General features: G+C 43.5%; 1 protein-coding gene across 3 annotated transcripts in view; it reads right to left on the bottom strand.

Annotated features, from left to right (window-relative positions):
* The window catches only part of LOC148033822 (transducin family protein / WD-40 repeat family protein), a 124134-nt gene that overhangs the window by 78776 nt on the left and 17560 nt on the right, over window positions 1–27798 (bottom strand). For all 3 annotated transcript variants that reach the window (XM_087681830.1, XM_087681828.1, XM_087681829.1), the window contains exon 3: window positions 1145–1245. In XM_087681830.1, coding sequence (XP_087537956.1) covers window positions 1145–1245 — 101 coding nt within the window. The remainder of the gene's footprint in view (window positions 1–1144; window positions 1246–27798) is intronic.

The raw sequence follows: 27798 nt of genomic DNA, 5'->3' as shown, positions 1-27798 counted from the left end.
GTTGCAATATTGTTAATGGCCAAGCATGAGAAAACTTGGCATTGCATAGACCACACCTCGGGATACTTTAGGGCCCATCTTCAATTATTGCCTCGATCATCTCGTGCAATGGCAACCCTATGCATTCCCACAAATCTGATGATAAGGACATTGCTGATGGTCATCAGCAAAGATTTATCTAAGGTGCAGTCTTCCATGACTGATACTTGACCAGCAAAGATTCATCTAAGGTGTGGTCTTCCATGACTCAGGCTTGACCAGTAAAGCTCTTTTGCTACTTGTCTTCTCCAACGATGCGTTGCTCACAGATGGTGGACAACGACAAATAATGTTAGAAAAAGCTCCATGTATGACAAACAACTCATTGATATTGTTGCACAGTCACCAACAAAGAATCATCACCAGTGATTGATTAAGCATCATTGCCCAGCTTTCAAGAATTACAGTAAGCATGGGCAAGATAATTTGCCCGCTAAGAGATATATGCAATAACAATCAATCATGAAGGCTATCTACCATATATATTGAAGATGAAAGCCGTTGGGATTTAATGTACAAGCAGACCCTTTATGATTTATCCATTTTCAAGAACCCCTTTAGGATTTAACACATTTAAAAGCAGCTCTAGGATTTTAGAGCTGGTGGTTGCATGTAGAAATGCTATTTGGCTATTTACAGCTACTCTCTCCCCCATTCTGAATGGCCACCACGAGTTTGTTCTCAGTCTCTTTGCATCAGCTTGCTTCAGAATTTGCAGGTTTCAACCATGGAGAATGTGGTTACAGCATGTATGGAAGTCCAGGCAGCAGGAAATCTTCTCATCTTGGCATGGGGAATCAACTGGGCGGCTCCAGACCTCTATTACAAGCAGGTGGAGCTGCCCCTTTTTACCAAAATTTCTTCAGGACAGGTTATAACAGCACTATAACCTCAGATCTTCTCTTCTTCTTTGAGATTCCAGTCATTGTGCACTTTCTGGACAAAGTGACCCAAGAGGCAATACATGTTTAAGGTCTACACATTGCTTATCCAACAACATTGCTCCTTAATTCTAAAATCAAAGTGCATAGAAACTGACTTGGTATAAACTTAGCCACTCAATCGTTTTCCTCAAGGCTAACAAACAAGGAAAGAGCATTCGCACCTGCTGTGCTCTTCTGAAAACAAAAATGCAGTGACCAGAGACAACGTATGTAAAGTCCCTCCAACAAGCAAGAGCACGTACTTTTTTGTCAAGCTGGGGCCCTGCACATTCACAACAGTAAGTACATAAGATGTTTTGCTAACCATTTCACATGGATTAACACCTAACATTTTATTTTTGACAAAATTGGTGCCAGGTGGTGTTCTCAAGTTAGGTAATATGTACTGCACTCTTGAACATGGACTGAGGTGATCTCAATATTAACCAGATGATAGAAGAAAAGAACAAACAATGGTCCCAATTTAAAAGACAGCCTTTGCTTGCACTTTTAGGCAATCAAGCCTCAAATACATGTGTCACTCTAAGTACTCTACAGGTAGGGCCTACAAATGTGTGAATGTGATATGCTCCCTATGAACTTACAAAAGTGAGAAAGGATTGCTTGGGCTGGGTGTATCCAGAGCAAGAATATCCTACAAAGCCATACCGTCACTTAGGCTGAGTACATGCAGAGCAAGAGTCATCGTGCAAGAGCAATCTATTCATGCCATTGCTACCACGAAAGCTACATTTAACCCAAAAGAGCCGAAGTCCCAACAGCAAAATTTCCATCTCAATCGGCCAAATATTGACATAAAACATGACATAGCTCTTTTAGGTCATCCTCACACACACACTCGGCCAAATATTGACATAAAACATGGCATAGCTCTTTTAGGTCATCCTCACACACACACACACACACACACACACACACACACACACACAGTGCGCGCGCGCGCGGGGCATGCTGGTGCCCCATTCCATGACGATCTCAACGAGGACCAAGATGGCACTCATGCTCAAGATAAGTGTGAGGCTGTGCTTTTGCATTAGGCTTTAGGTGGTTGATCAATGATTGAGGCCTCAATAGCTACCACTCCAATGTTGCGGCAAACTGATGATCAGCAACCAAAGGCCTTGGACACATTAGTAAGCATTAAAACCTATGGTATGTAGAATTCTTAATGTTGATATCAATGTTAATTTTAATGTTGATGCTAATTCTATTACTAATATTGATGTTAATTTTAATGTATGTTAATATTGATGTTAACAATGAGTGGGTGAGTTTTTGGGGGTTGTTTTTTGGGTTTTTGGGTGGATTGTTTTCCCGTGGATGTGGGTGGGTGAGACAAAGATGAATTGAGAGAGAGAGAGAGAGAGAGAGAGAGAGAGAGAGCTATTGAGGAAAGCAAAGATGAAGGTAGTCAAAGAGACGGTAGGTTCAAGAAAAGGGCATTGTGACTGGGTGGCCCTCTTCATGGTGGACATGGGTCTTGACGGAGAGGTGGTTTGATGATGGGTGGTCATATATGTGGCAAACTTTGGACAAATGGCCCTAAGAATGCACAGGACTGGTCATACAAGTGGGGAGCTTGGGTATATAGTGATGATCCCAACCAGTATGTAGTCTTGATTGTAGTCCAACTGGCAAACAAGATGCTTCCTAATGGCACTAGTGAGGAAAATTAGCACTATGTGTGCAAAGGCAAACTAGAGCCTTCTAGCAGAACACATGCACAAGGTGATAGGACAACCCATTGGGGGGATGCATGTATGGCATGGCCATGCCTGGTGGCATATTTTGCCGAGGCAACTTGTGGCCGACAAGAAAAGATGGAATCAATATCTATGACAACCTGGCTTCGTGCATGATCTTTTTCTACCAGCCGTATAAATTTAACTTTTAGGTAAAATGTGGGTCTATCCTAACTAAAGGAAAAAAGTTTTAAAACAAATATTGCTACCCTCTTCAACTTTAAACACAACCATGGTTCCACCCATTGTGAGTACAGTCTGCCACAACAACTTTAAAAAACTTCTTTCTCCCCTACTCTCCAATGCACAACTACTCTCTATCGTGCCTCTTTCTTTGTTCTTGATTCTCTTATCACTCTTATCTCTCAACACCATTACGCTTTCTTATACCATGGCTTCTCATGGTGCACCATTTTCTCTTTGGCGATGGCTGTCTTCAAGCAGTCATTTCTCGTATTGATACCCATGATCTTCAAGTACCACCTAGATCGAGACCTTGGAGGTTCAACCGCAACTTTGTGATGAGGCCTTTGAATTCCTTCCAACATGGAGTTACAGAGCTAGTGGCTTCCCTCCCAAGGTGAAGTCGAGTTCTCCAACTCATCCTATCTACTGTTCTTTACGAGAAGTCACCTTTCAATTGGAAATCTTAGATCTCATGGATATGCTCTTCCTCGTTATCTCTCTTCACTCCTCTTTCGCCATCCCCTTTTGGACCTAAGAGGGAATGTTGAGAAACCACTTATTCGGCACAATCATTTCATTCAGGGTTTCGCACTAACAGCCCCAAAACGGGCTGAGCACCCATATTATGGGCACTTTTTCAATGGGACATCAACACAATGGGGAGCCACCTTGGACTATTTATAGGCCACCTCTCCACACATTCTGACACTTCTTCAATCACTCTTTCTCATTCTTCTTTTGACATTCTCTCACTCTCTTCCATATTCTTCTCTCCTCCATCCTCTCCATCGTCATTCACACCCCATGAGGAGGACATTACAATTCATGGCTTCTACATCCATCTCCACACGGCGTTTTACTACAGCATTCACAAAGAGTGTTATCCTTCTCTTGTGCTTACACAATCTTGGTCATTGAGCTTATTCATTCATACCTTTGTATCATCATTTATTTGCATCTTAATGATCCATTCTTGTAAAAGGGTACCTCATCAAGTGGACAATTCCACTATTAGGGCATTATTCAAGTGGTATCGCTGCATTATGCATAGCATTCTATTTTAGCATATAATACTTTGCATTACCCCTCGCATCACCCATGCACTGGAATTCTGTTAATGTAACATGGAGTTCTTTGGATGACATGAAAACTTGTATTTGCATGCACCAATCCAAGGATGAAAATTCCTTGCATTCTGTAGCATATTTTCCTTTCACCTCGTCAGAGGAAAATTACCTCATCAACTTGGATCCACCATATTCACATCATCTCACCTAAGGCAAATTACTATGGCAAACATTTATGGCAGCTATTGCGAGAATCCACAATAGAAGAGGAACACGAACCTGGTGAGAAAAGAAGAGAACGATCTGCACCAAAGTGGCCACTAGCTATATATAGCCAAAAAGGGCCAAAGCTGGCCAACCAGGAACCTAAGGCCTTAACAATGCAATCTGCCAAATAAAAACTGACCGACCAGCCCCCTCTGAAGCACAAAATGCTGCCACCCTATGGAGATAGACCACCTTGCTATAATCACACACATACGGACTACTGGCCACTAGGAAGGCTGAGAACTATCTACATGCACATTGTGCACATACCTAAACTAAATAAAAAAGAATCGCATGCTCTAGAAAGAGCTACCTCCTCCATCAAAACACATGACAAACATGTCAAAGTTCCTACCTAATGTCCCCATCTGACTCAGACCGAGGCTCGATGTAGGAATCGATTAGACACAGAGATCGAGGCAGACAGTCGTTACGCCCAGTGAGAGAGACAGAGAGAGTGCGAGAGAGCAGAGTAGAGAGTGAACACGTTTTTTGGTACAATAACGAGTGTACCACTTTAGGTTTTTAAATAGATATATGTATAAAAGTACAATGTGCTAAGGGTGTGTTCACACCCGTGCACATATAAAAGGCACGATGGCCCTTTATTCCCAACAACCTCCCACGTAAAGGCAATGTGCCTTAAGAGGAGAAAAGAATCAGCTAAGTCTAGGTATGTACAAAGCTGAAATAAATATATCTATCCAACTCCCATCATCTGTTGGCAATGAGCAAACCGCTCTGCTGGAAGACCCTTCGTGAGAAGGTCTGCAAGATTATTATTTGTATGCACTTTGACAAGCTCAATGCTCTTGCTATCAAGTACATCTCTAATGAAGTGGTACTTCACCTGTATGTGCTTTGTCTTTGCATGAAAGACAGGATTCCGTGCTAGCATGATAGCACTCTGACTATCACAATGGAGAACAAGTAACTCTAAGATGCCAAGTTCTCCCACCAGACGTGAAAGCCATAAAGCCTCCTTGCATGCCTCAGTGGCAGCCACATACTCTGCCTCTGTAGTAGACAATGCAACACACTTTTGTAGCCTGGAGATCCAAGAGCCTGCTCCTCCTGTGAAAGTAAACACATACCCAGAAGTGGACTTCCTACAGTCCGCATGACTAGCATAGTCTGCATCCGTAAAGCCAACAACAGATGCCTTCTGCTTTCCAAAGCAAATGGGCAATTCCTTTGTGCCTTTGAGCTATCTCATAATACCTTTCACTGCATCCCAATGCTTCTTGCCAGGGGTTGCCATGTATCTGCTAACCACTCCCACTGCAAAGGCAATATCAGGACGTGTAGCAACCATAGCATACATCAAACTGCCAACAGCTGAAGCATATGGTATCTTGGCCATTTCAGCCTTCTCATCATCAGATGTAGGGTTGTCCTTTGCACTGAGTTTCACATATGGAGGAAATGGAACCCTAATTGTTTTCTCCCCTTCCATATTGAAACGCTGCAAAACTTTGGAGATATACTCCTGCTAAGATGGATAGAGTAAGCCGTTCGATTTATCTCTGAGTATTCGCATGCCAAGAATGTGATTTGCATCACCCAGATCCTTCATGTCAAAGCTGCCATGAAGACTTTGCTTTAATGAATCCAAGGCATGAGTATCCCTGTCAACAATCAGCATGTCATCAACATACAAAACCAAGATAATCAAGCTGCCATCTGCTGCCTTCTTGGTATACAAGCAGTGATCCACTTGACTTCTATGAAAGCCTTGGGACTGCATGAATGTATCAAACTTATGATACCATTCTCTTGGTGCTTGTTTCAGCCCATACAAACTCCTTTTGAGTTTGCATACCATTTTTTCTTTCCCTTGTTCAACAAACCCTTCAAGCTGCTGCATATATATGTCTTCATGCAGATCACCATGTAAAATCACAGTCTTTACATCCATTTGTATGAGTTCCATACCTTCAACCGCAACCAAGCCCAAAATGGTTCTCAATGTAGTCATCTTGACTACATGAGAGAAAATCTCATCAATTTCAATTCCATACTCTTGCTTATACCCTTTTGCAACCAATCTTGCTTTGTACTTTGGTGAGAAACCAGAAGTGACCATCTTGTAAACCCATTTGCATGGAAGGGTTTTCTGCCCTTTAGGCAACTGCACCAAGTTCCAAGTGCCATTTGTTTCAAGAGATTCCATCTCTGACAGCATGGCTTTATACCATTTCTTGCTGTCCTATCTCTCCATTGCTTCTTTGAAGCAAGACAGCTCACCACAATCTGTCAACATGACATACTCAGCCACATTAATTGCACCAGGAACAAACCTGTCAGGTTGTCTAGTAGCCCTAGACAATCTCCTAACCCAATGGTCATTGTTTGCTGGCTGTTCCTGCAAATTTCCATTTTCAGCATGCTGTCCTGGCATTTCAGCCTGCAAATCAGCATTAACAGCTTGCGGTCCTGGCTGTTCCTGCCCAACATCATTTCTTGCATTTACAAGTTCATTTACAGCAGGTATTTGCTGCTATACAGCGGGCACATTTTGCTATCCAAAAGGTATTTCTTCCCAGAATACAACCCTACAAACCTCCTCAGTCTTTTCGAGCTGTTTGTGCATGCGATCTTCCTAGAAGATAACGTCATTGCTGCGTACTACTTTCCTTTTCTCGAGATCCCATAATTTATATCCCATTTCACCCTCGTCACCATATCCTAAGAAAATGCATTTACAGGACTTTAGCTCAAGTTTGCCGCGTTTTTCTTTACGAATGTGCACAAAAGCCTCGCAGCCAAACACTTTCAGAAGAGCATATGAAGGTGGCTTGCCTGACCGCGCTTCTTGGGGAACTCCCCCCCCCCCAAATACCTATTTGGTAACCGATTAATCAAGTGAACAGCTGTCACAACAGCCTCTGCCCAAAAACCATGGGGTAATGTAGCATAAGACAGCATCGTGCGGACCTTATCCTATATGGTCCGATTCATACGCTCTGCAACTCCATTTTGGGGTGGATTATAAGGGACAATGAGCTTCTTCTTTATCCCTTTGCTGTCACAAAATGCCTGAAAGGCTTTGGACACATATTTCCCACCATTGTCAAAGCGAAGACACTTAAGTGTCCTATCTGTCTGATTTTCAGCCAATGCCAAGAATTTTTTAAACTTGTCAAGCACTTCATCCTTGCTACGAATAGGGTAAACCCATACTTTTCATGTAGCATCATCAACAAAGGTGACAAAATATTTCTTTCCCCCTAAAGATAATCCTGGCATTTGACATACATCCGAATGTACTAACTCTAGAGAAGAAGATTTCAAAGAAAGAGACTTTTTGTGAGACGTCTGTGCATGTTTGCCATATATATAATGATCACAATGCTCAAAATCAGCATAACGAAGACAAGGCAAGTAACCCAAACAAGAAAGCACTTTCATTCCTATTTGACTCATGAGTCCCAACCGGCCATGCCACAAAGAAACGCTTGATTGCTCGGTCACGGCAACAACATGGTCACACACACTAGATACATGAAGTGGATACAAAGTATCACTCTTGCAACCTCTGGCAATAACCCTAGATCCCTTACAGATCTTCCATTTTCCATCACCAAAGGTGGTATGAAAACCATCATCATCTAGCTGCCCTGTGCTAATTAAGCTCTTCTTGAGTTGAGGTACATGACGTACATACTAAAGTGTAAAGACAGAGCCATGCTGAAACTGTAACTGCACATTGCCAATACCTGCAATCTCACATGCATAGTTATCGACCCCCTGTATAGGCAGAAAACCACTCACGATGAGGGGTGACATGAAAGTAAGCACCTGAATCAAGAATCCATGTATGCATGTCATCATTTGTATCTGCAAGTAAAGCATGTGCACCAAAATGTGAAGAGACAAAGAGTACATCACTCCCACTGTCATTGTCATGAGTGACTACATTCACCTCTTTAATTTTTACACTACTCTTCTTAGGCTGACTGTCCTTCTTCTCTTCCTTGCAATCATCTTCTTCTTGCCTTTTCCTTTCTCTTTCTTCCATTTGTAGCAGTCACGTTTAAAGTGACCCTTCTTGCCACAATGATGGCATTCAACATCTTTGCCACGTGATTTACTACGTCCCTTACCATCATATTTGCCCTTTTGCCATGATCTGCCCCTAGTATGCAAAGCACTGGAAGACTTACTGGATGCATTGTTTTGCCGATTCATCTCTTCCATAAGTAGAGCACTCTCTACATCAGCATACAAAAGGATCACATTAGAATTGCTCATAGCAGTCCTGAATGTATCCCAACTCTCTGGTAGAGTGCAAAGCAAGAAAGTGGCCTTAAATTCCTCATCAATCATGAACTTCAAGGCAACAAGCTGGCTGAAAATGGAGTTAAACTCACTCAAGTGAGTAGACATTGATGTACCTTCTTTCATACGCAAATCCATAAGCTTTTTCAGCCAATACACTTTGCTTGCAGCACTCTTCTGTGCATACAGTTCTTCCAGTCTAGTTCATATAGCATATGCACAATCCAAACCTTCAATGTTGAACAGCAAGGCATTAGAAATTGATAGCTCTATGGTTGAGCATGCAAGCTCATTCAACTCATCCCAATCATCATGATCCATGTCCGCGGGCTTTGCCCCTTTGGTTTTAATCGGCTTTGCCTGCTTCTTTTGTAACAAGATATTGTAGCACTGTTTTTGCCAAATTGCCAAATTATGTGCGCCTTCAAGCTTCTTTATGTGCATCAAATTACTGCTGTCATTGCTGCCAGCCATGATTTTCGGCCCAAATTTGACCAAAAAACCAGCAAATGCAAGCCCAAACTGTCACCCAAGTGACCAAGGTACAAACAAGTACCAATCTGCAATAAATGACCATGTAGAAGTACAGATTTCAGATCTGTAATTAAGTTTTCAGAAGCGCCAAAAAAAGTGCTACAGCATTATCCAACTGATTACAGCTGTTCCAAGGGCATGTGCATCACATTACATGAGAAATCCCAAAATTTCAGCTGCAATTTCTGTTGTACATGTACCTACGAGCATACAATCAAAAGCCCCAAAATTTTGTGCTCAAAAGCGTCAAACACACATCTGCATTTCCTCTGTCATGCATAGGACTGTCCAATTTTGCCAAAATAAAGCAATTTCAGCAAAACCCCCAAATTTTGCCAAGTGTTGATGTCTAGATTGCGCGGAATTCAACCTGCATGTACATAAAGTGACCAAATGCTGCACAAATTTTGCCCAAATCGCAAAAGCCCCAAATTGCACAGGGTCCAATGTGCCTCAATGTCGAGAAATTGGGTCAATTTCAACCCAATTTGTGCATGTACATGAAAAGCCCCAAATGTCGGGGACAAAATGTCACAAATTCCTGCAATTTCTGAGACAATTTTGCTTGTCCTGCATCAAATTTCCCAAATCTGGAAAAAGCCCCAAATTTTTGGGCCAAATGTTGAGAAATTTCACTCAAATGAGCAAAATTTCAACAATTTTGGCGAAATCCCCAATTCAAATGCGCACAATGTCTGCAATTCCAACGCAGATGCCTCAATTATTCACAAACAGTGCTCAGTTTGGTGAAGCCCCAACTTTCTAGGCCAGAATTGCACAAATTTGAGATTTTGTGCTTACACGCGCGAAACCATGTCAGTGGGTATAAGAAATTTTCAAAAATAGATTGAAAAAAAAAAATTTCTGACGTGTCCGTTGACCCGCCAGGCGTCGCCGTGCACCTGGAACCCTGCCGGCTGGTCGCGCTTATCAGCACCTGCTGTTGCTGTGCAGCTATCGCCCGTCACGTTACGCCTGCAGTCGCAATGGTCCACGCTGGACCCCCGACCAGCTGCAGTCCGTTACCTATCACGCAACCAGTCTATCACCTGTCCGACTGTTGCCCGCCAGCAATCTGCCAGCGACTCCTGCTCGCACCTGACTACCCATGATGCCTGCAGCTCACGACTAGCGCGACTATTTACTGACGTTCTTTACTTGCGACTGCAACTTGGAACTGCTACTCGTTTCCTCTCTGCCGACGGCCACACACTCAGCAACTGTACGCAAGCTGCCTTTGACCTCGAGAAGTGTCCATTCTGCGCTCTGATACCAGTTTGTAGGAATTGATTAGGCACGGAGATCGAGGCAGACAGTCGTTACGCCCAGTGAGAGAGACAGAGAGAGTGCGAGAGAGCATAGTAGAGAGTGAACACGTTTTTCGGCACAATGACGAGTGTACCACTTTAGGTTTTTAGATAGATATATGTATGAAAGTACAATGTGCTAAGGGTGTGTTCACACCCGTGCACATGTAAAAGGCACGATGGCCCTTTATTCCCAACACTCACACACCCTAGCCTTGCACGCATTTAGATTTTGTTTATGGAGAATGCTCATTCTTGGACTCAATGTCAAGGGGATTAAAAAAATTTGGATGCTTTGCTTTTGCTCGAAACATTTGATTAATTAAATAATCATATATGCAATGTTGTAATGCACGTCCGATGCACGTGCTAGTTATTTCATAATAACAAGCCAAGGACCCCAAGGAGGCAGTGGGTGTCAAAGGCAAAAGTTGTGACAAGTTATGCCAGGTGGATTTTGGGTGACAATTTTGAGCTAAGAAATGCATTCCATGCTGATTAGTCACTTAAACAGCCCCAAAACAAGCGTAATTTAATGAAAACCCTAAAACAAGGAGCGGTTCGAGAAAGTTCAATAAAACTGTGATTTGGGAGGGGCCATCCTCATCTATAAATAGACAAGCTATCCCCATTCAATCTAATCTCTTTCGTGCAAGTTTCTCACCCTTGTGTGCAGATCTCAGCCATCAATCTTCCACCACATGGCTGTCCAACCTTCACGACTACTGCCATCACCTCATTTTACTGTTGTGTTTTACAGCCGCGTTTTACTGCAACATTCTATTGCTACGTTTTGTTGCTTCACTCACATCATCAAGCATCATCCTCTGCAATCGCCTCAGTCTCCTCACACTCTGGCGATCAACGTTTGATGTTTCTCTCACTTCGTCACTCTAACCGGTGGTCACAACACTTGGGATCCATTTCTAGTGGACGTCACTCTCCGACACACTACTTTGCCCTTGGGCACACTATATACTCTTACATTCATTTACAACATTCATTCACTTCAGAGTTGTGTTTTTTCTACCCCTTCTTTGGTTTGTGTTTGAGTTTTGAGTTTTACATTTAGGGTTTGAGTTTTGCTTTTTGTGTCTATGTTTGTATCATTATGCTTCTATCGTGGTCGTACACTCTGTGTTTCCTTAGTACAACCCCTAGCAATGCCTCCACACTCTTCTTCACATGGTATCACGCCGGGACTCTTATAAAGAGTATCATGCGGATATTGTGGAGTGCTAGTCTTTGCACGAGGCAAACAATATGACTCGTAACCAAATCATAATGTCACAGACACCTTCTCGTGACCCCATGATGTTTTATGAGGCTTCTCCATCACTGGAGACCCTTAGGAGGCATTATGGACTTGGCGAGGAAAACAACACTCCACATTCAACCTCACCATCACCCTCTATGTTTACACCCATGCCAGATATTCCAGATTTCATTAACCTCATAGAGGAGGAGTTTGAGGAGTACCCACACAACAAATACGGACCTAAAGACATCCCTTCTTCCAGTTTTGCTACTCCTTCCGGACCAGTTGGTGATGTTAACCACCTTTCTAATCATGGAGGCAATACAACATTTGGGACGACTAGCAATCCATCTTCATTGTCTTGGCCAAGCCCTGTGTCAAGTACATACAATCCTTTTGAGTCGTTCGAATCAAAACCCTCTCTTGTTTTGCCCTTTGGTGTGCAGGATCTGGATAGTCAAATGTATGTAAATCTTAACAAAGGAGGCTCAAGATGCAAACATTCATCATCAGGTATAGCCACATCTTCTGTTTTATTTGAGCAAGTCAATTACTCTTCTTCTCTCCCTCCCATCTCACCCTCTTCTCTTAAAGCCATATCACACTCATTTCAAAACCTCTACTTACATTCCGCATCCACCTCTACCACACTAGGAGTTGGTGGACCTTCTATCTTCACTCCTAGCACATTCTCATTCTCTATTCCATATTCACATCACGATGCTTCATTCAAGGGCATTTCACCTCTTAACATTGTCACCTACCCTTTTCCACAAGCCATTCCCTCTACCTTTCCTCATGTAGGCACATATTTTCCACCTGGGACGGCTATGATGGGCGTCCCTCTCACTACCCCCAACAACACACACCCCATGACACCTCAGATGCAAGAATGTCCATCCTCTACTTATGGTGTGTCGTCACACTTTCCATGTTCACTCCTACGCAAGGATTTCCATCCTCTACTCCAGATGTCCCTATCCCTCCACCATGGGGTCCTCATGTGGCGACAATGCCCATGCTTGGTCATCCCATGCACACATTTGGATCCACTGTGCACATTTCACAAATGCCTTGTGGGCACTCCGGGATCCATATCCAAGTATATTCCTTTCCACCACAGTATCCACCCTATCCACCTTATTCGAGCACTACCACTCTTGTTGCATCGGCCAAGAATGCCTTCACAGACAAGACTCGTTTCAACGGGTCGATTTTTGCCACTTGGTCGAACTATATGCAACAAGTACTTGAGTCTCAGGGTCTTTGGGACCTCGTTGTTGGACTTAAGCCTATACCTGACCCTCACTTAGCCAACCTTGATCACATCTGTCAATGGAGAGCTCGCAATGCCACAGCCAATGTCGAGTTGATGCATGGTTTGCTTCCTCGATTTCACTCTCAATTACAGCACTTCCCTCTTGCATCGAAACGTTGAAGTCATCTCATCGACCACTATGCAACCAGAGATTGTACTCCGCGTATAAACATCAACTTTGAGCTTCAAGAATTTTCCATTAAGGGGATGATCTAAAAGTCAAGTTGACCGAATATCGAAGGTTACTAGCCACGTTTGCCACTAATAGCTCTCCAAAGTCAAACAATGATCAGATCACATTCTTCTTAAACAAGTTGCTTGAGAAATACATTCATTTTATCTAGCACATTATCTCACTGTCTAGATTGCCAACCTTCTTTGAGTTTGAGTTTCAATTTTTGTGTTACACGAGGCTGCGTGATCAGGTAAACAAGAAGTCCTCCACTTAAATCCATTCAGAGGGGCGCAGGTTGGCTGCCCCTTCTTCGAGAGGGAAAACCAACAATGGCAAAAACTCGCAAGATGCGAAGGCAAGACAAAACAAGGGTGACACCACTTCCTCTGACGGAAACAAAGAAACACGACCCCTTTGGCAGCAAATTCCTAAGAAAAATAGGTTTTACACACACTGACAAAGGTCGGGCCATGCGGACAAGAAGTGTCGTACCAAGGCCCGAGGTCTTCCTCCTAGAAAACCATAGCTAACTACTATGACTACACTAGTGGGGCTACACCTCCCCCTGTTGCCCCATCTGCTCCTTCAGCCCCCACGGCTGCTAGACATGTGGCACACGGATAGCCTCAGCGGCCATCCTACTGTACTCCTCCTGAGGGGTTGATTGATTGATCTGCTAGTACCAATCCTATTGCACTTTACGTATCCATTCCTAGGAACTCCACTGCACCTTCTAGGCATTCTTCCCCACCTTGCCGTATGAAATGGTGGCCACACGCTTAGCCTTTCATTTTCAAGTCTTCCGTTTCTTTTATATACACATACACACTTGCATTATTACACTTGTTCATTCAATTCATTTTTCATTTAAAGAGCATCTCACTATTGACCTCTATGACTATAGATCTTACTCTCTTTTACAAACTTTGTTTTCAGTGTAGGGCTAACATACAGGTTTGTCTCATCCGACCTGGGTTGGAGGCATGGGATGCGCATCGTTTCATTCGTGGTTTCATCTAGAGGCAAAACCTTTCCTTCACAGAGAATCAAAGCTAGGAGTTTTGCTCTTCTACCAGCATGAAGGCTTCCCCTCCTGAGGGAGACCGTACATCTCTTTTTATGCTATCATGGAAGTGACTTCTATCTCACTCTTCCAGTCGAGATACTTCTTCTCATCATGATTTTCGCCACCACATGAAGACCAACATTTGGCTCCTCTTCCTCCTTCATCGTCGCCATTCCAGGTTGAGAGGGGGTTCCTACCCTTCTTGGTATTCTACAGGTTTCAACACTTGTCTTCGACATTGGCCTTCCCTCCTCCTGTTGTACCTTTACCCTTTGCATTGCATGATTTCATCATCTTTGTACCAGGACACTTGGGCAAGTAAACAATTTCCCCAGGAGGGGCACTGTCCAAGTGGCACTTGCCGCATGAGCATTTCATAGCATGTACCATACTCATTGTGTAAAGCACCACTAGATGGATTCTAAGATGTTTCCACCAGCGGTTTTTCCACCACACCAACATTACTTCCTCACCATTCCCTCGACATCGACACACTCAAGTGGATGGGTAGCTTGTCTATTTTGTGATGGGTTGGACCTAACCGTCCCTTCTCATTCTCACGTCTTCTCCTCAATCAACCACAAACCATCTCTCACTTTTTTTTAAAAAACAAACCAAAATCAACATTCATTGTAGTTTTATCCCCCTTTGTGGGGCCTAGTAGGCCATTGAGCAACCAACATGTACCCTTTGTCCAATGCTATGTCCTCTCTAAGGTGACTACTTGGACTCCCTTGGTAAGATAACCATCACCTCTATAGTCTTCATAGGCCACTGGGCAACCATTGGGCACCCTTTGTCCGATAACCTCACTACGTTGGGATCGGACGCCTTGGACAAAATGGGTTGGCCTTCCTTTCTCACCCTGTTTTGGAACTGAGGAGCGTGTTGAACTAAGAAATGCATTCCATGCTGATTAGTCACTTAAACAACCTCAAAGCAAGCTTAATTTAATGAAAACCCTAAAACAGGGAGCGGTTCAAGAGAGTTCAGTGAAACTCTAATTTGCGAGGGCCCATCCTCATCTATAAATAGACAAGCTGCCCCCATTGAGTCTAATCTCTTCCATGCAAGTTCCCCACCCTTGTGTGCAGATCTCAACCATCAATCTCCCACCATGTGGCTGTCTAGCCTTCCCGACTGCTGCCATCACCTCGTATTACTGCTGCATTTTACCGCCCCATTTTATTGCAACATTCTACTACGGCCTTTTACTGCAACATTCTACTATTTTGTTTTGTTGCGTCGATCACATATTAGGCATCATCCTCTACAGTTGTCTCAATCTCCTCACACTCTGGTGATCAGCGTTTGGTGTTTCTCTTACTCCATCGCTCTGGCTCGTGGTCGCAATGTCACGAGGACGTGAAAATTTGATGCTTTGCTTATGTTTAATTAACATTTGATTAAAGGATTAATCAAATGTGCAATTAAAAGATGCACATATGTTGCACATGTGAGATGCAAGCTACTTTTTCACAGTTGAAGGCCGAAGGAACCTGTGAAAAAGATGGGTGTCAAAGGTAAAAGTTGTAACAAATTACTTTTGTTAGATTCTAGGTGAATTTTGGTGTCAGTTTGCCCCTAGGACCATTAATTGGCCATTAAGTGTCAGTGGTGACTCTAGGGACTAGGCATTAATTAATGGATTAATGCTTGTCCAAGGGTCAATTAATGCATGGGACCACTTTGGGTTGCAAATGGCCTAGCCAATTAATTTTTGGATGGGCAAGGTCAATTTTCTGGGCATGGATTAAGGGTTGAATTAATTTTCAGAATTAATTAATTCTGAAAATTAATTAAATGGCTGAAATTTGCTGAAAATGGATTAAGAAAGCTGCCACTTGGCAAAACTTCCCCATGCAAGTGGGGGAAAGGCTAAACAGGGCTGAAGGGATAGGGAAATCTCGTTTTTTCATTTTGGAGCTGTTGGGAAGACGTGTTGGACTATTACTGCCAGCTTTTGGGGCCATTTCCCAGCCATTGGAGACCATTTTGGTGATGGAGATTGCATATTCTTGACCTTGGGAAGCTGTGAATTGCTGCTGATGCACTTTCTCCTGAAGATCACAGTCTCTGATGCTCCTATTGTTGTTGGTGCATCCGTTTGGGGCTTGTACAGCAGGGCAGCAGCTGATTTTGATCAGTTCTTCGCGACAAATCTCAGAATTTTCTCTCTACAGCATTCTCTCATCTCCTTCAACCTATGCTCAGTCATTCTCAGCAATTCTTAGCCATTTGGAGGAGATTTCAGCCATTTTTGGTGGGCTGATCTGTAATTTATGTAGTAAACCCTAATTTACAGTAGAAATTAGGGTTTAGCAGCCACCTTGGGATCCGTGCCAAAGATTGAAGGCTCAAGGGACTGAAATCAGCAGCTGATAATTGAAGATTATCAAGGGATTTCAGGAGCCAGCCCATCCCGAATTGATTTGGGGCAGCATTTGGCCAGCCAAAGGTCAAATTGGAGAAGAAGTCATGGGTGAAACAAGGGGCAAATGACCCAAAAGGCTTGCTGGTCATTTTTGACAGCAAGAGCAATTGGTTAGTAGGAGAAGATTGAAGAATCTCGAGTTGTACTCCTTCCAATTGAATGAAAGCTAAAGAAATACCGCAAGGGGTGCCAATTTTGGGGCCAACAGGGTGTCTACTGTCCAAGAATGTTATAGTAAAGTGTGTATTTCATTTTATGTGCATTTATTTATTGCTGTAATTAACTCTTAAATCAGGTTATCACCACCCATTCCAAGAAGGAAGAAGACTGGTTGCACGCAACACTTGGGATCCATCTCCAATGGACCTCGCTCTCCAACACATTGCTCTGTCCTTGGGCACACTATATACTCTTACATTCATTTACAGCATTCATTCACTATAGAGTTGTGTTTTTTCTATCCCTTCTTCTGTTTGTGTTCGAATTTCTGTGATTGAGTTTTGCTTTCTATGTCTATGTTTGTCTCGTTGTGCTTCTATTGTGGTCATACACTCTGTGTTTCCTCAATGCAAACCCTAGCAATGCCTCCACACTCTTCTTCACAACAGTTGGTGTCAACTTGGCCCTAGGATAATTAATTGGCCAATAAGTGTCAATGGTGACACTAGGGACTAGGTATTAATTAATTCATTCATTCATTCATTCATTTATGTGCAAGGGTCAATTAAGGCTTGGGACCACTTGGGGTTGCAAATGGCGTAGCCAATTAAATTATGGATGGGCACATCTAATTTTGGATAGGGTCAAAAGGGCTAAAATTAATTTTTAAAAGTAATTAGTTTTGAAATTTGCTAAAAATGGAATTCGAAGGCTGCCACTTGGCAAAAATGCCCATACAATGGATTATGGGAGAGAAGGTTGTTTAGGGACCAGAGAGACTCATTCAGTATATGCAAGCAATGGGAGAGAGAGAAGAGAGGCTGCTCGTCTGATTTCCTGCTGTCGAAGATCCTCTGGAAGCTGGTGACAGCAGCAACCACCCATTTTGGAGCAAGTGTCAGCATATTTGGCCTTCCTAGGAGCACGCAACAACAACAAGGGCAAGCAACAGCATTTAGTGCACTCCTTGGTAGTAAGCAACAGCATCAGCTGACTCAAGTAGGGCAGCAGCCATTTTTGGGATTTTTTCGTGTGGAAACTCTGAAAATTCTCTCTCTACATCATTCTCTCACCTCCTCCAACCTATTCTCAGATAATCTCAGCAAATCTCAGCCATTTGGAGCAAATCTCAGCCAAATTTGGTGGACAACAAATGAATTTTTACTATAAACCCTAATTCATAGCAGAAATTAGAATTTATCAACCACATTGGAACCCGTGCCGGCAATTAAATGCATTGTAGACTGAAATCAACACCTGGAATTCAAGGAATTGCCAAAGATTTCAGATGCAAGCCCCATCCCATTTGATTCGGGGCAGCATTTGGCCAATCAAGGTCCAATTTGTACAAACCTCGGTGAACATCAAGGAGCCAATTGCTCAAAAGGCTTGCTGATATTTTATGAAAGCAAGGGGCTTTTGGATCAAAGGAGGAAATTAAGAAATTTCAATTATACTCCATCCAATTTGCAATACAAGGTAAAGAAATACCACAAAGGATGCCAATTTTGGGGCCAACAAGGTGTCCAATGTCCAAGATTGTATGGTAAAGTGTGCATTTCAGTTTTTGTGAATTTATTAATTGTTGTAATTAAGTGCTTAATCAAGTTTTCACCACCCTTACCAAGAAGGACGGCTGGTTTCATGGTTCCATTGCCAAGATTCCATCAAATCCCTTGACCTGGAGGGCGTGAGATACTTGATTGCAAGCCAGAAGCTTTGTGCTAGTGCTGAATTTGAGCTCAGCTGAGTAATTACAGCAAGGTGCCATCATACAACAAGATGGAATCAAGCAATGATGATGCCTATCAATACAAACATTCACATTGTTGTGGGGAAAGGGACCTGTGCCTAGTCGCCCATGTATTACTACATTGACAGTACCCACACTTACATGCTACTGACGAACGCCCATCATTGTCACTTCATTCTTTATTCTTTCAGTGACATTTGAATAAAGGGGAGGCTAGTCAGACATTGTGACTATTGGAGTTCCCACATCTTGAGTCTCTCTCTCTTGCACTCTTGCTCTATCCGCCATAGCTCACACCTCTCTTGCTTCTGCTTGCTCGTGCTTCCACTTGGGCTTCACCCTTCAACTGGTATCAAAGCCACGTTCTCCGTGAGCTTCAGCTCTCATTCGAGTTACCTACAGCAAGGTTTCACCAATGGCAACCGTAGCTCCACCTCTTGAGGTTCATATTGAGCTCACATTGCTCTAGGACTTCTCAAGAACCTATTGGGGCTATCTCAGGGCAATCTTGAGCCTACATTGAGCTTATTTCGGGGAGTATTCGTCTCAATATTCAGGGCTGAAAACATAAACACGTTTTTCAACTGTGGCCACTTTCAAGCACTTGTGCTTGCTCAACCACACCCTAGTACTAGACAAAGGCTTTGGCATTGTTTACCACTCCTCTCGACATTGACCATTAACATTGAGCATTGGTTTTGAGTCATTGAGCTTCAACCATTAACTGTGTAAACAACGCAGCATGCTATCATAAAACAAGGACAGTCATATCTTCAATGTTTGGAGCTCATATATGCTTCTCGAGATGCCCATATACCTATGTTTTGTTGCGGGATACTTGGGGGATCATATGTCATTGGTTTGAGATGCTATTGGGCTGATTTGAACACTCTTTTAGCTCGGTTTTCTCATAGATATCACTACTGTCATAACAAGGCTGAATCCTATTTATCTAGGAAATGTCATGCTCTTGGCTTATGTGATGCTCCCGGGATGCTCATTTGATGCTGGACACTTGGGGAATGTTTGTTGGCCAATGTATTGGAAAGCTTTTGGAGTGATTTGAGCCCATATTTGGCTCAATTTTACTGTCATTTCTACTGCCGTAATAAGCAGGGCGGAAGGTTATTTTATCAGTGAAAGCATATGCCTCTTGCTTGTTGATGCTTCCCGGCCACTTGGGACGATACATTGATATCTATGGTTAATGCCACATGCTTGGCCATGCTCCCAAAATGCTTTTGGGCTTTGATTGAGCACACTTTTGCTCAGTCTTGTGACTGTCATTTTACTGCTGTACATACAGTGGACAACAAGCTTTTAACAGGGGAATTCAATACCTAATGCTCTTTCATGCTATTCAAGCATTCTATCAGATGTATTAGTGCATGACATTGAAGCTCAATGCTTGGTTATGTTATTGAATGCATTTGAGCTTTGATTTGAGCTTAAGACATTTGACATTGGCTATCAGTTACTTCATTGGATGCTTCAAAGGTCTATGACCTTATGGGCTTGAAGCTTTTGTTGGGTCTTATGCTCCTGGCTATGTACTTGATGTATCTTGGAGCTTGGACGCCACTCACATGAGGATTTGAGCTTTGTTTGCTTATCTAGCATCTGATTTTTGTTCCGTGGTGGGAGCCGCTTACTTGACACTTCAATGTTACATTGAGCTTTGGATTTTAATTGCAATGAGCTTGAGTATGCTATACCTCATTTTCAGCATACTGTAATTGCAGACTCTTGCACTATTTATGAGAGCAGCCTCCTCCATTTGATGCTATTTTAGTCATAGTTTGTGGACAGCTAAATGTTTGGTCCGTACCTCTTGTTTTTAGCTTGTTTTGGCAATGGTTTTGGGGCTGTTTGCAGGTATTACAGAAATCTATTTGGTCTGTACTAAGCCTCTTTTTCCTGCCGTATGGCTGGTCATTCAAATGGCAATGCAATCTTCAACATTGAAAAGTTGGATGGCAGCAATTATGGCTACTCGAAGACCCAAATTTGGCAAGTTTTGGTGCAGAAATCTCAGATTAGGCCAATCAAATGTAAAAGCATTAAGCCTGAAGATCAAGATCAAGATGTATGGAATGACTTAGATGAGCTTTGCAGGTCCACGATTATCCTATCCCTCAACAAGCAGGTTTATTGTAATGTTGTCACAAATGGGTAGTCTGCATGGGATCTTTGGGAGAAAATCTGTAATCTCTATGATAAGCAGAGCCCTGCTTCTTAGATGTATTGGCTAAAGCAGCTTATGGACCTTCATATGAAGAAAGGTACCAATGTCTCTCAGCATTTGAGCAATTTTAATACTATCATTGGCCAACTGTCATCGCAGGGTATTGACTTTAAGGACAATCTTTCACCTTTGTTCTTGTTAGTCACACTGCCCGAGTCTTGGGACACATTCCGTACTGCTATACGTGCAAATATACCCAAGAATGGGCTGAAATTGTCTAATATAGAGGGTGCACTCCTAACAAAGGAGATCAATAGGAAGAATGTGAATGCTTCTCATACTTCTCATGCTTTGACTATTCAGGTCACCATGATGGTAAGAGCGGAAATGACTGTTGAGAAACCCTTCACCCGCAGTTTGCGTTTTTGCGTTTCTGCGTTTTGCGTTTAGGGTTTGTAGCCCCAAAAAGGGACACCATCCTAGACTAACTGTGCCTATTTATAGGCCACTCTCTCATTCATTCCTCACGACAGATTCATTCAGTCCGTCACCTCTTCTCTCCAGCCTCTCCACTACCCTCACACCCCTTTAGGAGGACATTGCGGTTCGTGGTTCGTGGCTGTCATCATCATCTTCCTTGTGCTACGGCACCCTTGTTCCCTTGTATCACATTCACTCCATGATTTAAATCTTCATCATTCCAGTCATCACAGTTTCTTCTCTCTTCTCTTCTCTTCTCCATGTTTGCCGAGTTTACTTCATGTTCCTCCCCGCAAACCCTACTGTCTCACCGGTGCGTCATCTTTTGACATGATATCAAAGCCAGATCTACTCAAACAGCAGCAAAGATCCTCCACTCCAATGAAGGCAAAGACCAGTGGCGAGTTCAGCATCCACTTCTCTTCTTCTTCCACTGCATCAATATCTCGTTTTTGCAGATTTCAGGTGTTTTCAGCTTGCTGCCCACACCCTTTTGCGGAGGACATTACAGCCTCAGCTGTCCCTTGCTGTCATCTACAGGCTAGCGCCTATTTCCAACCTTCCACCCGCAATTTGCAGCTATTTACAGCAAAGTGACTGTTGCTAATCACTCTCCATTCAGAAAACAATCTCATTTTTGCATATTTCAGCTTGCTGCCCACACCTCGGCCGCGGGGGACATCACGGTCCTCCAAGCTAGCCATTGCTGTCTACAACAGTTTGGCACCTGTTTTCAATCTATCACACACTGTTCGGAGCTGATTTCGGCATATTGGCTGCTGTTGCTGTTTTTTCTTGCGTTTTTAGTCTTTCTCTCTCCTGCAGCCTACGTTTTTAGTCTTTCTCTCTCCTCACCTGCGTTTTTAGTATTTCTCCTACAGCCTGCATTTTTAGTCTTTCTCTCTCCTCACCTACGTTTTTAGTCTTTCTCTCTCCTGCACTGTCGTCTGCATCAGATCCAACCTTCCTTGGCTGCATTTACCCATAAAGATCCTCCCCATCAAAGAAGACAAAGACTGGTGGCGAGTTCGACATCAACATTTGATTTCTCTATCATTTCCACTGTGCATTGGGAGATATCCTTTTTCTCCCTCCCACCCTCCCTTCTCCAGTTTACCACACCGGTACCATGGCGTCTCCCCCTACAGATTGCCCTTCTACTTAGTGTTCCTACTGCGGCACGAACAGTCACACCACTGATGCTTGCCAACTTCGACCTTTGCTCCCCACCCCCCGGAGTATATCCGTCTTTCACCAGGCATTGTGCCACCTCTCCTTTCTGGGCCACAGAGACCGTTCTGCATTGGCTATCACAGTACTATGTTGAAGGCAATAAGACGCATCTGATGCGCACTAAGTCCTTTCGAGCATATGGAGGATCGATTGGCGCTACGACCTCCTAGAGATCGTCGCAATGCCAGCGGCAGTCTTCTCCCACTTATTTTCAGGTACAGTGGCTTCCACAACCTACGGTTCTGCAGTCCACTCCACTGAGAGACAATGATTGTTTGATACCGTCTCCTCGTCAGTCCGCTCCTTCGAGAGACAGTGACTGCTCGACTCGTTCTTCTTCTTCGGCTACCCAGTCCGCTCCACTGAGAGACAGCGCATGTTGCCCACCTCTTGCTCATTCTAAGCCTTACCCTTCCCCACCCTCGACTACTCAGGTTCAAGAAGCTACCTCTGGGAGCTCTTCGACACCCCAGATACCTTCTTCGGCACGACCGGTGGTACTTCCTTTATCATCAGATATTTCAAAGTCCGTGATCCATGGATTCTCTATCTACTTCAAAGAGGGATGTTATTTCTTTGCCCTCAGAGGAGGCATCTACTTCTTCGACTTCAGCAGGGGCCCCTCCACCTCCCACCTCAGAGGGGGAACCTACTCCACATGAAGTTCTTCACCCATCCTCTACTTTCTTGGGGTGGCTGTCTTCGACTAGTCATCTCTTCTAGTGATACCAAGGATCATCAAGTATCACCTAGATCGGGACCTTGGAGATTCAGCCACGACTTGGTGACAAAGCCTTTGTATTCCTTCCAACATGGATGCACGGAGCTAGTAGCTTCTCTCCCAAGGTTGAGTTTTGGGTTCTCCAATTCACTCTGTCTACTGGTCTTTACTACAGGTTCCCTTTCCAATGGAAATCTTGGATCTTAGGGATCCTCTACATCTTCTTCCTCCTCTTCTCTTCTTGCCTTTGTCACTTGCTCAGCATGGAGCCACCTCCCGAGATCGAGTACGGGCATATCCTTATCGTTCTCAGCACCACACAAAGTCTGACATTCCTCCTATGCATTGCATGATTTCATCATCTATGTACTAGGACGCTTGGGCAAGTGAACAATTTTCCCACGAGGGACACTGTCTAAGTAGCACCTACTGCATAAGCATTGCATCTCCACCTCACTTTTCTCTTGTTCCCCTTTTTGGACCTGAGAGGGGGTGTTGAGAAACCCTTCACCTGCAATTTGCATGTTTGCATTTCTGTGTTTTGCGTTTAGGGTTTGCAGCCCCAAAAAGGGGCACCATCCTAGACTGACTATGCCTATTTATAGGCCACTCTCTCATTCATTCCTCACGGCTGATTCATTCAGTCCGTCACCTCTTCTCTCCAACCTCTCCACTACCCTCACACCCCTTCAGGAGGACACTGCAGTTCGTGGTTCATGGCTGTCATCATCATCTTCCTTGTACTACGACACCCTTGTTCCCTTGTATCACATTCACTCCATGATTCAGATCTTCATCATTCCATTCATCACAATTTCTTCTCTCTTCTCTTCTCTTCTCCATGTTTGCTAAGTTCACTCCATGTTCCTCCACGCAAACCCTACTGTCTCACTGATACGTCATCTTTTGACAATGACCGCCATGGTAGAGACTCGCAGAAGTCTCATTCTGAGTCCCGTGGACAATCTCGCAATAAGTCCCGTGGACGTAAGACTGATTTGGCATGCTAGTATTGTGGGAAAGCAGGACATATCACGCCACAGTGCCATAAAATGCGCAATGACAAGCACAAGGAAAAGCGCAAAGGGGAAGCACAAGACAAGTCTGATGATCACAGCATTGTCCCTGCTAAGTCCAGTGTTAAGATCGAAGAGATCAATGTAGTGCAGCAACCTGACTCTGATGATCATTACATACTTGCAGCTTCTTCTTTGGATGAGTCACAACTGTCTAATGCCTTTGCCTGGTTTTACTCAATGTTGATTGATGGATTCAAGGGCTTTCTTTCATATAACCCCTCGTAGAGAGTAGTTCCACTCCTATCGCAGTATGACTCGATCTGTCTGTTTGGGGAATGACTTGGCATTGAGGATAGTTAGTATTGGTGATATTCGACTGCAGTTTGGTTCAAGTAGTATGTTTACTTTGCATAATGTTCGACATGTACTAGCTTTCAGGAAGAGTCTAATATTTGCTAGCACACTGGATGATAAGGGTTACTTTGTTTCCTTTGGGGATTCTTCTTGGAAGATCACCCGTGGAAACCTTGTTCTAGCACGTGGTGCCAAGTCTGGCACTTTATATCCCTTGGTTGTATCTAGATCCGTAGATCATGTTTTGTATGTGGCTGCAATTCCACATGTATCTCTTTGGTATCGTTGCCTTGGGCACATGTTCTTAAAGGGAATGAAAATGCTTACTCGTTTGCAGTATCTTCCGCCCCTTGACTATAAGTGTTTTGAGTCATGTGATCATTGTTTGTATGACAGGCAAACACGTAGTACGCATAAGAAGTCTGGCACTCTACGCATGGGTGAGCCTTTGGCTCTTGTTCACACTAGTGTCTCTGGACATATGCCCTGTCAATCGTTAGGAGATGCCAAGTACTTTGTCACATCCATTAATGATTACTCACATAAGGTCTGGGCATATCCCATTAAGTTGAAATCTGATGTTTTGGCTACCTTTTATTGTTGGCTTACATTGGTTGAGAACCAATCTGGGTAGGCTGAAATGCTTATGTTCAGATAATGGGGATGAGTGTGTCTCTAAAGCCTTTGAGAAATTTTGCAATGAACGAGATATTCAGCGTCACTTGATCGCCCCGTACACCCCACCTCAAAATGGTATGGCCAAGCGCATGGACAGGACAATATAGGAAAGGGTCCATAGTATGCTTAGCCAGGCAAGCTTACCACAAAAATTTTAGACTGAGGCAATGACTATTGCAATTCTATTAACTTTAAGGTTGCAGAGAAGGTGTGGTCTAGAAAATCTCTCTTGTATGATCATTTGCATGTCTTTGGTTGTGAGGCTTTCTACCATGTACCCAAGGAGAAGCGCACAAAGCTGGATGCTAAGTCCGTGAAATGCATCTTTCTTGGTTACGGGGATGCAAGTGAGATGGGCTATTGCCTATGGGATCCATATACTCGAAAAGTCATCCGCAGCCATGATGTAGTTTTCCATGAGGAAAAGATGCATAAGCAACCTGAGCGGATAGTCGAGATACATAAGGTTATCTTTCAAGAGGAGCCTCTTGCTCCTGTACAACCAGCTAGACAGCCTGTAGTAGCAACTAATGCTCCAGTAGCCCATGATCATGATGTTAGACAGAATGTGCAGGCTCCTCAGCCTACCTTGAGATGCTCTACTAGAGCCAGATATCCTCTTAAGCAGTTTGAGCCCTCCATTGATTATGTGATGGTGACATACACAAGTGAGCCTCTCACTTATGATGAGGCCATGCGCCATGGTGGTAGGTACTCTTGGGAGAGGGCTATATAGTCAGAGTTTAACTCTTCACTGAAAAATCATACATGGGAGTTGGTTCCTTTGCTTGGTGGAAAGCATGCATTGCCATGCAAGTGGGTGTACAAGTTGAAGAGCACCCCTAGATGCCCCAAGCCTCCCTATAAGGCCAAATTGGTTGCTAAGGATTTTGAACAAGAGTATGGTGTTGACTTTTAGGAAGTCTTTTCTTCTGTAGTCAAGATAACTACCCTACGTCTGGTACTAACATTAGTTACTCAATTAGATCTGGACCTTTATCAAATCAATGTTAATACACCTTTTTTACATGGGGACTTGCATGAGGAGATTTATATGCAACAGCCTAAGGGCTTTGAGAAAAAAGGGAAGGAACACCTAGTGTGCAAATTGAGAAAGAGCCTTCATGACCTTAAGCAAGCACCTAGGGAATGATACCACAATCACAAGGCTATACACGCAGTGATATGGATCCGTGTTTTTACACGAAGAAGGCTCGTGATAGCAACCTTTTGATTTTGGCACTCTATGTGAATGACATGTTGATTGCTAGGAGAACTCTTGATGAGTTGAATGCTCTGAAAAGTCAACTCAAGAAGAGCTTTGAGATGAAAGACGTGGAACAAGCCTCATATATTCTTGGGATGCACATTATGTGTAACCGCTGTCCAAGGCTTCTTTACTTGTCGCAAAAGGAGTATATCCAAAAGGTTCTTGAGCGATTTCATATGCAGGATGTTAAGCCTATTGATTGTCCTTTGCCTTCTCATGTGAAGGTGAACCAAGCCAATCGTCCATAGTATGATGAGCAGAAGACCGAGATGGCCAAGATCCCTTATGCATCCACAGTGAGCAATTTAATGTATGCCATGATAGCTACTTGTCCTGAAATAGCTTTCGCAGTGGGAGTTGTGACACACTATATGGCTACACGTAGCAGGCAGCATTGGGATGCCCTTAAGGGTATCATGAGATACCTAAAGGACACAGTAGATATGTGCATATGTTATGGTGGCCAGGATATAGAAGTCACGGGATACACTGACTTTGATTATACAGGACATGCAGACAATGGAAAATCCACCTCTACCTATATGTTTACCTTTGCTGAGGGTGTTGTTTCTTGGATGTCCAGGGTGCAATACACGGCACTCTCTACTACAAAGGCTGAGTATGTTGCAGCCACTAAGGCTTACAAGGAGGCTCTCTGGTTTGGCCGTCTGGTAGCAGACCTTGGTATGATTGACGTGGTTCCTACACTGCATTCAGATTCTATGAGTGCTATCCAATTAGCCAAGAATCCGGTCTTCCATGCGAAGATAAAGCACATTGAGGTGCGGTACCATTTTATTAGAGAGGTCATTGAGAACAAGTCTATTGATCTTGTTAAGATCTCAATTGACCAAAATCTTACAGATCTACTCACGAAAAGTCTCTCAGCAGAGCATTTTACCTTCCTTAGAAAGTTGATGGGCGTTGGATGAGATGACCTCTATTCCTCATCCTATTGTACTCTATATATACATTATACTTTGTCACTTTTTTTTCTTATTTCCTCTTCACTCGAGGCACATTCGCCTTTAAGTGGAAGGTTGTTGGGGATAAAGGCACCTGTGCCTAGCCGCCCGTGTGTAGGCGACGAGCACCCATCACTGTCACTTCATTGTTTATTCTTTCAATGACACTTGAATAAAAGGAAGGCCAGTCACAGACTGTTGGAGTTCCCACATCTTGAGTCTCTCTCTCTTGCTCTGTTGCTCCATCCATCATAGCTCACATCTCTCTTGCTTCCACTTGCTCGTGCTTCCATTTGGGCTTCTCCCAAAGGAGATGCAATGCTGATCTCGAACAAGGCTCACAGTATGGATAACAAGCTGAAA

This window comes from Lygodium microphyllum, chromosome 7 (genome assembly GCF_053477565.2).
Source record: "Lygodium microphyllum isolate KBCC chromosome 7, Lygodium_microphyllum_v1.1.10, whole genome shotgun sequence".
Lineage (NCBI taxonomy): Eukaryota > Viridiplantae > Streptophyta > Polypodiopsida > Schizaeales > Lygodiaceae > Lygodium > Lygodium microphyllum.
Note: the sequence above shows the minus strand (reverse complement) of the source record. Positions and strands in the feature narration are given on the sequence as shown.